This window comes from Paramisgurnus dabryanus, chromosome 10 (genome assembly GCF_030506205.2).
Source record: "Paramisgurnus dabryanus chromosome 10, PD_genome_1.1, whole genome shotgun sequence".
NCBI lineage: Eukaryota > Metazoa > Chordata > Actinopteri > Cypriniformes > Cobitidae > Paramisgurnus > Paramisgurnus dabryanus.
In genome coordinates this window covers 35,468,600-35,481,105 of record NC_133346.1, presented here as the reverse complement: position 1 = coordinate 35,481,105, position 12,506 = coordinate 35,468,600, and the positions used below count along the sequence as shown (strand labels likewise).

At 36.4% G+C, this 12,506-nt stretch overlaps 2 protein-coding genes across 3 annotated transcripts in view; one reads left to right on the top strand and one right to left on the bottom strand.

Annotated features, from left to right (window-relative positions):
- LOC135745955 (uncharacterized) overlaps positions 1-12,506 on the bottom strand; it is a 605,494-nt gene that overhangs the window by 332,989 nt on the left and 259,999 nt on the right. The window lies entirely within an intron of this gene.
- Positions 3,078-11,307, top strand: LOC135745211 (uncharacterized). The gene is made up of 2 exons (XM_065263561.2): positions 3,078-3,129; positions 9,550-11,307. Exon 2 carries the CDS (start codon positions 9,562-9,564, stop codon positions 10,567-10,569), a length of 1,008 nt encoding a protein of 335 aa, XP_065119633.2. The 5' UTR covers positions 3,078-3,129; positions 9,550-9,561; the 3' UTR covers positions 10,570-11,307.

Below are 12,506 nucleotides of genomic sequence, written 5' to 3'. Positions count from 1 at the left end.
TTTCAACCTGACTATGAATCTTGCACAAGGCACCATCACGGCGCACATTTCATTCATTTTAAAAATCAAGCGATAGTTTTGTCACAGTTTACAATGCAGACGCGGTGTGGTGTAACAAACAGACAATGTCAGATGTTATAGGATATAGGGGTGTTTTCCCGGACAGAGATTAGTTTAAGCCAGGACTAATTAGGAAATACAACTAGTTTACAAACATGCCTTACTAAAAACATTGATGTATTTTAAGATATGTCAGCACAAGTTGTTTTCAGCTTGGACAGCTCTTACATTTATTTTAGTCTAGGACTAGTGTAATCCCTGTCCGGGAAACTGGCCTATAGAGTTTACAACAAAAAAAAGGGGACAATTTGGCTTTTGACCTACAATTTATGTATAAGATGAATAGAGAAACAAATGAACCTCTGTTGTATAGTACCATTCTAAGATCTTTGGGACCTTGTGTTGTGTATAGTTCATAATCAGCAAATCAGGTACTGATGTTTTACAGTGAAACTGTGTGTGTGTGTGTGTGTGTGTGTGTGTTAGGGATATTTTACATATTTCTGTGGAAATTTCTGTTATTCACAGGTCTTTCTTCTGCAGAAGCTATGTAAACAGCCTGGGGCTCAAAGTTAGCTGTTAGAGTATTGCGTTAGCAGTGCTAAAGGGTTAATTCCCAGGAAACACCCATACTGGTAAAATATAAAAACAAATTGATGAATTGACTTCAGATGAATATATGAAATAGCCTACTGTGTATACACTGAAAAGTCAAAACTGTATGACCACCTTCCTAATATGCACTGTAAAAAAATATTGTGCATGTTTTACTAAAACAATTGAGGCAACTATTTGCATAAGCCTTTTGAGTATTTTAAACTATCTTTATTTTAGTTTGACCTGTTAGACTTGCGCTTTCAATTAACATAGTTTTTTCCCAATTTATATAGTTTTAAGTTTGACAAACTTAGTTTTATAAGTTATATTTACTTATTTATCCTTATTGTAATGGATTTGCCAGGTTCTACCCTCAATCATCACCCACGATCCACATCACCTGAGTTTTTATCACCGTCACCTGTCACCACTCACTATTTAAGTTACAGACAAACAGACACTCTTTGTCCGGTCTCGTTAATACAAGCTAGTCAAAAGCAGGCAACTTCAGCGTCCCTTGAGCCTCATGATCTTGGAAAACTAACATTACCCCAATTTTGACTTATGTCTTGTTTTTCATGTCACGTTGTCGTTTTAAATGTCTTTTTCGCTTCCTTGGCGACTTGTTTTAATGTCCTCGAGAATAGGTCTTCAACAGGCTTTTAAATCAAAGCATTAGATCGCGGGTTCATCACAGTGTGCGACTGTTGTTCAATATGAACGCTTTCAGTCTACGCAGGTTGCATATGCAGGCTGCATACGTCATCAAGCCCGGTTTATTTAAGTTAACTGAGCATTACATTCGCACATTACATCAATTTACAATTAACTAAGAATAAATGTCAGCTTAATAAATATTCTGAAATAAGGCTGTCTTGATGACGTATGCTGCCTACACATGCAACCTCGGGAGGCTTTAGATTCAGTTGAGATGCGGCCAGCGTGAGTGTAGTTTGAAAATTTTGCTAGTCGAGTGACTTGCCTGTATGTAAGCTTAAGATTTTAAGTTCACCAAACGTACTAATATTATTGTACTAATATTTTATTTAAAAAATGCTTTATTAAGTCATTTTAATGTATTATTTTTTACATTTAGAATTGCTCATTTTTTAAAATTAAGACGCTATGTTCTGTGCTGAATAAGGCTCTGTAAATTTGCACTTAACAAGCGGAAAACATATTTTTTTTAATTTATTTTCCTTTTAAAGAAGTGTATCTGATCTGTAAAATTTGTTTAACAAATTCGAAAAAATATTTAAAGTCCAATTTGAGTGGTGTGATTTACCGCATTACACAACAAACAAACAATTCAGTTGTAAAATACTGTCAATAGAGAGCAAATTTGTTTGTGAAAGTGTTTCACAAGTCAGACTTTTTCTAAAACAAGTAAATTGACATGATTTTTGAATGCGTGTTATTTGAAAATAGCAGTTAAATGTAAAAAAAAAATGCGTACTTGCCATCTTCCGCATTAAACGGCTTAATTTGACAGTGAAAAACTGTACTGTGAAAAAATTCCCAAATCAAGCTGGACAAAACAACGGTAGTTTCAGTTTTGTAGGTGTTCAGCTTTGGGAGTTATTTGCGGTTTAACGTAAAAGGGGAATACATAATAATACAACGTGATTATTTGGCATTGGGACCAGCATCACATGAATTCACAAATTAGAATGAATAGAATGTGATGTTTTTTACATGCAAAAAGCAGTGCGCCACAGATTCACGAATTACCGGTTTGTTATAAGGCTCAGTTATACATTACGTCTCTTTTAATTGCACAAAAAAATAAAGCAAATGATGTGCATTTGAGCATGTGTACTGACATCAAAAAACTGCCAGAGCACTGAGAATCCCTGTCATGTTACTTCAATATTATACAGTATGCTCAGCTTGAAGTTGAGCACACATATTATCGTCAGTTTGGTCTACATGAATCACGACTGCCTTCTACAGGTTTAAAAATTCCCTGTGTCACACCCCTGATCCTCCTTCTGCAGGATCCCGCAGATTTTCGGAAGTGCTTGCGGCATTCTTCTCTCCAAGACGTGCATTTTTAAAGGCCACATCTGTATCAGTCACACTTAAAAATTTAGCTTTTTTTAAAAACCATGCATAAAAATGTTTCTCTCAAAAAACAAACAAACATAATATTGTAGCCCAGTTTGTGCTGAACACAGTGTTATGAGACTTTTGGCATTATTATGTTTTTAAGCAACTGATAAAAGCACAAATGTCAGTGCAGGTCAAAACTTCTCCAGGGCCCTAAAAACCTCTGAGACCCCAGAGGGTTAATAAACCTTGATAAACATGTTACACACAGCTCTGCCCTGATGTTTGTGGGTGTGTTTTGTCTGTTTTTACAGCCTTCTTTAGAGTTGTATTTAAAGTGCCAGTCTGGTAAACAAGTATTTCTCTTTCTCTCTCAGACTGAGCAGAAGATCTTAACCAGTGCTGTTATCTACACTTGTCTAGGTAAGTCATGAATGTTCATATCTTCTTTCCCAGTGCTCACTGTTGTAAAGCAGCTTTAGGGACACATCCCTGTAATATAAAAATATTTTTAAATCAAAAGTTATGGCAAAATATCAGCCAATGTACAAACTAAAGGTCCATGTGGCAAGTTAGGTAGTATTTAATTATTCCAGTTTGAAATCTTTTCTTTCTTTCTTTCTTTCTTTCTTCTTTATGCCATTCCAGCATCTATGGCTATACTCATGTGAACTCATGGTTAATTCATACACAAGGGGCATGTTCTTCGTACGTTGCTTAAAACATCCAAGATCAAACGAGACATCCAAGATAATATCATCGTGCTCATCATGATCCGGCTAATTAGGTTCCTGCCGCTTATGATTAATATAGCTGGATTGAATTATTCGAGATCATTGCGCATTCGTGCACCGCATGAAAAGGCAATACATATTGAAAGTAGAAACACCGATCAGAGACACTGTGATTGGCCGGTTGTTAAAATTTTTTAACCCCTGTGGTGTGCGAGCTGTTGATAGAAGGTTATTGTTAAAGCTCACGTAACACATGCGTTTTCTGCATTTCTGATGTTAATCTGGAGTACCTATAAAGTAGTATTACATCCTTTATATATCTGAAGAGTCTTTAGTTTAATCATTTATAAAAGTAAGAGATAGCTTTACCGAATCTTTCCGATAACGTACAAAAAAATGAAGAAGGAGGTGTTACTACCGCGGGAGGAGGGAGTACAAGTCATGCAACACTATACAACACAAAAACTCTACTGCTACCCCGGATAATAAACTATATGTATTGTTTTTATAAGGCTGGCTTTCTTCTCCTTACATCCAAAAACACACTTCTATGAGGGAAGTGTCCATATAAAGGTGTGATACGTATAGAAACCCCTGAAACGTCAGCTGGACCTGTAATCGAAAAAAAAACGTTTCGAAACTTGTATGAACCCTGGCAAAGTGCATTCGGCACAGAAATACTCTGTAACACGCCCAACTGCTTTTTTGACACTTTGCCTGCATTTAGCATGAAGAAAACACATGCCCAATAAATGTCATCATAACCCCATGTTTCATAATGAATAAATACGTCCACGGGACGTAACAATACAAAATGTATTAATACTATATTGCCCACACATTTGTATACACTAAGTAATTCATTTCTAATGTACTGGAACCATATTAAAGGGACCATGTGTAGCTTTTTAAGTGTTTTATTATTCAAAATCAATGCTTAGAATTTCTTCTATTCATTTAGATTGAACTGGTAAGTCCAAGGAAGCTTCCATGTCGTTCAGCTATATTGAAAAACTAAAATAGCAGAGAGGGACAAAAAGCACTAGCCTACCGCAACGCATTTCCACAAAGTGTTTTCGTTCAGAGTCAGCATCACGTGAACTAGCTGAAATGGACAAGGAGATCAGTGAGTACATAACGGCTACCTTAGATGCAACACGCATTTGGAAAAACGCGACGCTAAACAGCACTATTCGTTTGAATGCAAAATACAAATTCACCACTAGATGGGGGAAAATCCTACTTACTGTCCATTTAATGTTACATTTTAATTACAGTACAGTCAAGTATACTATTAGAATGTTATATATTTAGTGTTTTACCTGCAGGTTTGCCACCAAAACAGGTTTTAACACATTCTAAGATTATACCTATTCTGTATTCATACATATGAACTGGTTTCTTCCATCATTAAAGAGATAGTTCACTTTAAAATGAAAATTCTGTCATCCTTTACTGGTGTATTCGGATGGAACCGGAAGTGGGCGGGTCTTAAACCGGAAATTTGTCATATTACATTACATGAATTTTTGCTTTTGTTATAATTATAACTTTAATAATTGTAAATATTTATTAAAAATAATATTTTAAAAAATTACTCAAAAAGACAAATAACTTGATTCTCATTAATAATAGGCATGGAAAACTTCATTTTCAAAGCCTCATACAGCTTGTGCCTATGTGCGTTCAACTTGAGAGCACGTTGACTGTACATCACCTTTAAGTATATGTGACCCATTCTGTCTAAATGAGTGGGAGATTTTCAGAAAAAAATAAGTAGCCTACATTAATCCCTCTTCTAGCGATTCAAATACTCTATTAATTAAACATCTAAAATGATCGTTATTTGTACGTTCTCTGAGAGTGAAATGATTAACCTAATATACTATCAGTGTTTCCTCTAGGATTTTTTCCAGCTGTGGCGGCAGGGGGCGCCCATGATGATTATGTCACGGTCCTGTCAGACATCTGTGCTAGATGTAGGTCTGAGTGCATCTGGCAGGACCGTGATAGTATTATGTTCTGTGTGGGGACATGTGGAATCACATTGTGTGCGTGGTTTCCACATGTTCCCGGTGTCTTGTTGCTGTCATGATCTTGCCAGACCTTAGTATAGGTTCAGGTCTGTGTTAGAGAGCAAGATCATGGCAGCATTGTGTCTACGTGGGAACACGTGTGTTTCACATCATGTCTGTGTAACACGTGTTCCCAGTGTTTTGTGGCTGTCATGGTCTTGCCTGACTTTGGTTATAGTCCAGGTCGGATGTTGGCAAGATTATGGCAGCATTGTGTTTATGTGGGAACACATGTGTTTTCACATCATGTATGTGTGACACGTGTTCCCAGTGTCTTGTCACTTTTACCCTACTCCCTTATGTACTTGTGTCTTAAGTGGTTAATTATGTTCACCTGTTCCCCATTGATGTGCTGTCTATATAATGCCCTTGTGTTCTCTGTGTGGTGTGCGTGCGTTGTCGTAGTTCAGTGTTGTGAAGATCTCAGTGTTCATGTGCTTCGTGTGTTTTGAGATCTGGTCCGGTTTTCCCTTGTTTAGTTTGTGTTTCATCACAGTGTTTAAGTTTATCTTCTGTTTTACCCCCACGTGGGTGTTTCTGTTATTTTTGTAAATAAATTCATAGTTATATTTTCTTACATCTCTTGCGTTTGGGTTCTCCTTTTGTTTTCACTTCCCGGTGTTTAACCGGTCGTGACAGATTATAAATGTACATTATTTTTTTTTAATGTAGAAAAAAAGGGCTACAGTAAACTAACATGTGTTTTTTATCATTTTCATGCTGTCATTTACTTTTCCTTATATTTATAGCATATTGCTTTTCTATGTTTGATCTAAGCTGTATTTTCTTAAAAAAAGTAATTTTTATAGCTTCATACGGATCTTTCATTGTAGTTTTAATGTAGTGTGCAAGTTCGTGCTCGGGTTTAGCGTTACAGAGCTGTTGCAAAGTCACGCACAGTACTGTCTGATAATCCGAACCGCTGTGATTGACAGAACACCCGACATCAGCAGCAATTTATTCCACACCCGGGCTGTTTGACATAAAGAGCCCGACCCGGTCACACCGCAAATCGGGCACTTATAGAAACCTTTATGCTCTCCGCAGACAGATCTTAAACACAAATAAGCACGGGGACATTTAAAAACTGTTACCTGTCGGAATCAAGTCGAATTCTGTTCTTGGATGTTAGACCCGCAGTTTACGCTCGCATATTGAGTCCCGACCTGGATCTACAACGCATATAACACGTTAATATTATTACACCCGTTACATCAAATATTAGAAGTTTCACCCGCGGGTACCCCGACCCTGTTGTTTCGTCTGAAAACCGATGAAACAGTCTCACCGTCTGCCTCCAGTTTTTATTACCAACGTCCTTCTCTTCCACGGGAATAAGTTTCCTTCCAAACAGATTCGACTAATGTCTTGCAGTCCTATATGAGATGTATTCAGTATTTAGCCTTTTGTTTTTGGACAAACATCTTATCATTTAATGTAAAACTTTGTGAGTGTCGATCTAAAGCACAGAAGATTGACTGACAGCTGAGCGGTCAGCAGCGCGCTGCGCTTATAGCCTATATTCTGAATAACTAATGGCCAGATAAGTTGATAATATGAGTACAGTGATTACAAATGAATGTCCAAAAAACTCGTAATATGTTAAATCGAAAGTTTAATCATGTCATTTCTCGCAGCCCCGCGCTGGGTCCGTGTATATGCGCCTGTGAACAGCATACGCGTGATGACCTTGCAACTTAAATTACCCTTAATTTATTGCCAGACAGATAAAAGTAAAATAAAATTCGAATCTGTAAATTGTGTATTTTTATTTATGTAAACTCACAATAAGGAGAAAACCTTGTGCTTATTTAAAATCATTAAAAACACGACGTGATTTCTGCTGCTTTGGTTTAACAGCGCATCACAAAAAAAGAACAGAAACTCAAATACTTTTTTTATTAGTTTTGTCAATCTGATAATTATAAAATATTTCGTGTAGACTTATTTATTTTATTATTATTTCTCAAAACAGAGACGTAGCCTAATCATCATCCGTTGATTTAAATCTATTTGTGCATGAAACCAAACCCATGGGGGAAATTATGATATTTTAGGAGATTTATTTATAAATGAGTGAACAACGCGAATCCAGAAAGGAATTTTTTTCTTTCTTGCTGGGCGGACATTTCGGTATAGCTTTATTTATTTTGCGAGCTTCCGCCGCGGGTTTTGTCTAGAAGGGATACAGAAAATGCCAAAAAGTTTAGGATTAGATTTGAAGGTAGGATTTTTAGGATGAAAACAGCGGCTCTGGCTACATGAGATACACATACATCCTACAATCCTGTGAAATGTTTTGTTTAGAGGTGGGTTTGGGTGAAGGAGTAGGATTAAACAGTCCTCATCCGGCGAGATTTCGTTTGCTGTATCCCTTCTATCCACAACCGCAGGCGTGGCGGGGATGTTTTAGGCGTGGCGGGCCGCCACGGTTGAATGAATATAGCGGAAACACTGATACTATGCAGTCATGTCTGAATTGGTTTCAGTTTAAAAACATGCAGGAATTTGGAAATAAAATGCAGGACTTGCTTGTTTTTTAAAGAGTTATTAAGAGAGAGAAAGTTCGGGACTGATTTATGTTAATAAGTTATTAAGATCGACAAGACTCGCGCTGACTGACATATCCGAAACGCAACGCACAGACACACATGTACGTGCACTGACAGAATAGTTCAAAAACATCTGTTTTGACAAGAATTTACAAAAGCATAATAAGCATTACAACAAATTTGCTAAGCTCATTATATCTATGTCCATACAGCTTTTGTGCGAACAGAACGAATTGTTTAAAAAACTTTCTTATTAATCTTCATCTAAATTAATAAATAATTAGATATTTTTTTTAAATTTCAAATAACAGCATGCTCTATTATTTAAAAATTAGTTTTGACTTAGTTCAAAGAAGCAACATGGTTTTAAACAATAAGATAATTAGTAAGATTTAATTTAAATGTTTCAGTTGTTATTTACTTAATTTTTATGTTAATTGCAATTCATGTCATAATAATCTTCAGTTTAAATTTTGCTTTTAAAATGTTAAATGTTCATAATTTTTTCTATTTACTTATTTATTTTATATTCACCTAGATTGACAATGAAGCTTGCTTTAACTTGAAGTAATTAAAAAATCATCTGTGACCAAAATCACATGGAGACACAGAGTTATTAACGGATATTTCATTATCAGAGTGCAGCATTTTATCAAGGTTTTCTGGTCTAAAAAAATAATAACAAAGGGTCAATTTTTACAGTTGGGTTAAAAGAAGTTTGATATTAGCAGAGTTATTAAACTAATTTCAAAACAGCTCGCGTCTCTAAATAAGGGACACGCAGAAAATCTCATTCATGTCATTTTATAGATTGCACTCATTCACTTCACACACATTATAGGTGCTTTAAGGGGTTTATTATTTAGCGCTGTTCCATTAAACAGGTGTTCACTGCACATCCCTAGTATTAACCCCTATTGAAAGTATTATACAATATAAAACAAAGATCAGTGAAATCCAATTAGCTACTATATTACATTGTAGAACATTAACATGAAAAGTACACTATGAATATGCAACCATTGAATATTCATATACTCATAATAATCTAATTCTCTAAACAAAAAGTTACTAAAAAATGCAGAAGTGCATTTTAACAAACTCAAGATAAACCTGCAAATGCATATATGTATTACCAGCTTACCTCCAGTACACTTTTTAGAAACACATTTAAAGTATGCTTGAGTTTAGAATACTTTTAAAAGGTGTAATTAAGCATATATTTGTTACCAGTCTACCTTTAACATTTTTGAAATACATTAAAAAGCTATTTAACAAATGTTTTATGCAGTTTAAATTAACATGTTGCGAATACAAATACATTAAAAACATATAACTTATAAGTATATTTTGAATACATTAAATACTACTTTTTACCTGGGAAACCAAGAAAATTATTTTATATGTACAAGTATTGAATACTAAAACACCAGCATCCCATCCAATCTGTTTACTGAATGTCTGTCTTACTTTGTGTTGCAGGTAAAGACAACAATGGCAAACATCGTCCCCAAGAGCAAAGCTAAAGGTGTCGATTTCTGTGGATCGTCATACTACTACTATATAATCCGCTCTGATCTTGGCTGCTATTTGCAGTCAAGTGATTTTAGTAAAGGGTCAGATCTCACTATATTCAATCTGCACCCCTCCTGTCAAAATGGAGATCATTATCTGGCCAACAAGGATGGCAACTTTTACATCATTAAAGGTAAATTCTACCGCAAAGTCACTGACCTGTCAAGAGACGACAGTGCTGTAATTGCCAGCCTTCATCCTAACTGCCAGGGTGGAGACAACTACCTCGCAGCCTTTGGCTTTTTTTACATCATCTTTAAAGAAAGGGGAGTTTACAGAAAAACATCAGACCTGAGTCTTGACTCAAATGCTGTAGAATACAAGCTACATCCCAATTGCAGTAATGGTCTCTATTACTGGGGTCTGCCAGATAACTACTACTTTCTCAAGCCAGACTCACAGGGGGGAGTTGAATACTATAAAGGTTCCAACTTCAATAAAGATCAATGTGTTGCTGTCTATTCTGTTCACCCTGATGTTGTCAACTTTTTGCCTGGCGGGCTGTCAATAACTAAAGGCCCAACATTTGGCAGGTGGCAAAAGATTAAACACATAAGTAATAACAGCACCACACCAGTGACACGGAATGAGAAAGTTACTAAAGAGGTTGGATACAGTAAAGAGAAGATGACACGGATAACACACAACTGGAAGATGAATGGGTCATCATTGTCACTGGAACCTGGAGATCTTACATCACTGATTACAAAGTACCAGTTCTCCTTATCTACAGAATATGGAGGTTTACGTGTGAACACTGAGAAAGAACGCTGGGACGAAGTGACTAAGGTAGAAGAAGGGCTAACGTTTGAGCTGAAGCCAGGCGAGAGTTTAAATCTGTGGCAGTACCAACTGGGTTTTTGTGATGAACCAGTGTTGTTCTGTCGTGATTTAAAGATCAATGATGTTTCGGATTCCCCCAACTGAAGTACCATATTCACCTAAACAACCATAAGAAAAAATACCTTCTCAAGTAATACTTTACATATCTGCAAGAATTGCTTCAAAGCAGGCAGGGACGAGACTCTGTAACTGTACTATTTAGTAGATTTGATGCATAATCCATTACAGCCATTTATAAAACATTATGATAAAAAGATAAAAATAAAAAAGATCAAAACCTTATTTGAACTGTAAATCTGACACTTCAATCTGCTACTTTATACTGTATATCCGTGCATAGCTGTCTTCATGCATAAATACTGTAACTCTCTTAATTTTTGTTTGTAAAACTTTGGGGGTTTAATCTTATATGAACTGTCAGCATTATATTATTCTAATATTAATATGAACCTTAACTTTTTCTTTTCTTTGTATCTTACCACATTTGCAGTCAACATGATCTCACAAAGTTCCGTGGGATAGTCACGGAATTTTGTGCTCATTTTTCCGTGGCATTCTCACGGATCTCCGCATTTTTCCGTGGCCCTGCTACGGACTGTCTTTTTCCGTGGCATTCTCACGGATTGGTTACTCAACTGCTTTTTCCTATTTTCAAACCATTTTCGCTTCGGTTTAGGGTTAGATTTGGTGTTTGCATTAGTATGTCACTTTAACTATTGGTTTATATAATTTTTTCTGATTTATTCTTTTATATTTTCTAAACTTTAAACAATTGTCGCCTGGCGTTGGGGTTAGAGTTGGGTTTGGGAAGGGATGTCATTTCATGTAAATCTAACCCTAAACCGAATCGAAAATGGTAAGAAAATAGGACAAAACAGTTGAGTAACCAATCCGTGAGAATGCCACGGAAAAAGACAGTCCGTAGCAGGGCCACGGAAAAATGCGGAGATCCGTGAGAATGCCACGGAAAAATGAGCACAAAATTCCGTGACTATGCCACGGAAATTCGTGAGATCAGGTTGTTGCAGTCCATTTACTAAAGTGAATGCTATATTGCAATTTGTATTGTTTGGATCTTGCTTTAAAAATGTTAAATAAAGTCTGTTTTAATTAATTCTATTTTTTTATCAGAACATTGCCAATGTTGTAAATACAGTGGTATGTGATGTGTGTGTGTGTGTGGGGGGGGGGGGGGGTTCCAAATGTGGTTTACGGGGACATGAATAGTGTATAATGACATGTTAACTATGCTATTACCATGGTTTATGGGGACACAGGAAGGTTTTTGTGACATTGGGGTTAGGGATTGGGGTAGGTTAGGGGAATAGAATATAACAGTTTGTACAGTATTCAGTGCAAAGGGGACCAAAACATGTCTGCCTCAAAAAAAATGTATTAAACTTTTCCAAAGCCAAGAGACTCCTTCATGGCCAGCTGCATGAGGTCTTTAAAGACCTCTTCTTCTGTAATGCCTCTTGGTAGGTACAGAATGAGCGAATGTGGAAGAGTATGGAATCCGCTTGATTACAGTGTCCTGTTCATAAAAATGAATTTCATATTTCCTTTGAAAACCCAGCGGTGGTACAGCATCTGCTCTGGTAACAAAAACGAGTATGTCCTCAAGAGTAACATCTAGCTCGTTTTCTATAGAAACAGAAAAATAAAACTGTAAATTTAACTGGAGTAAACAACATATAGCCAAATGCATTTTGCAGAAATGACTACATACTTTCAATTGACATCAACCACCACTCCCACAGAAAGATGGTGTCCTCCTCCTGATCTTTTTTGTTGCTACCTTGTGGACTCCATTCAATGTGGAAGAGTCCTCGGATATCATTCTGTGATAGTTTTTGAGATGTGTGTGTGTGTGAATAGTGGTGTGAATTCTTCCCAGTTACTTTGCACACCTTGCCACATCTGGCCACAAGCATTAATTCCAGCGATGAATTGCTGTATCATAATGGCAGCCCTAAAAAAACAACTTAAGGCTGAGGCTCTCAACTCTTCAACCCTTCAAG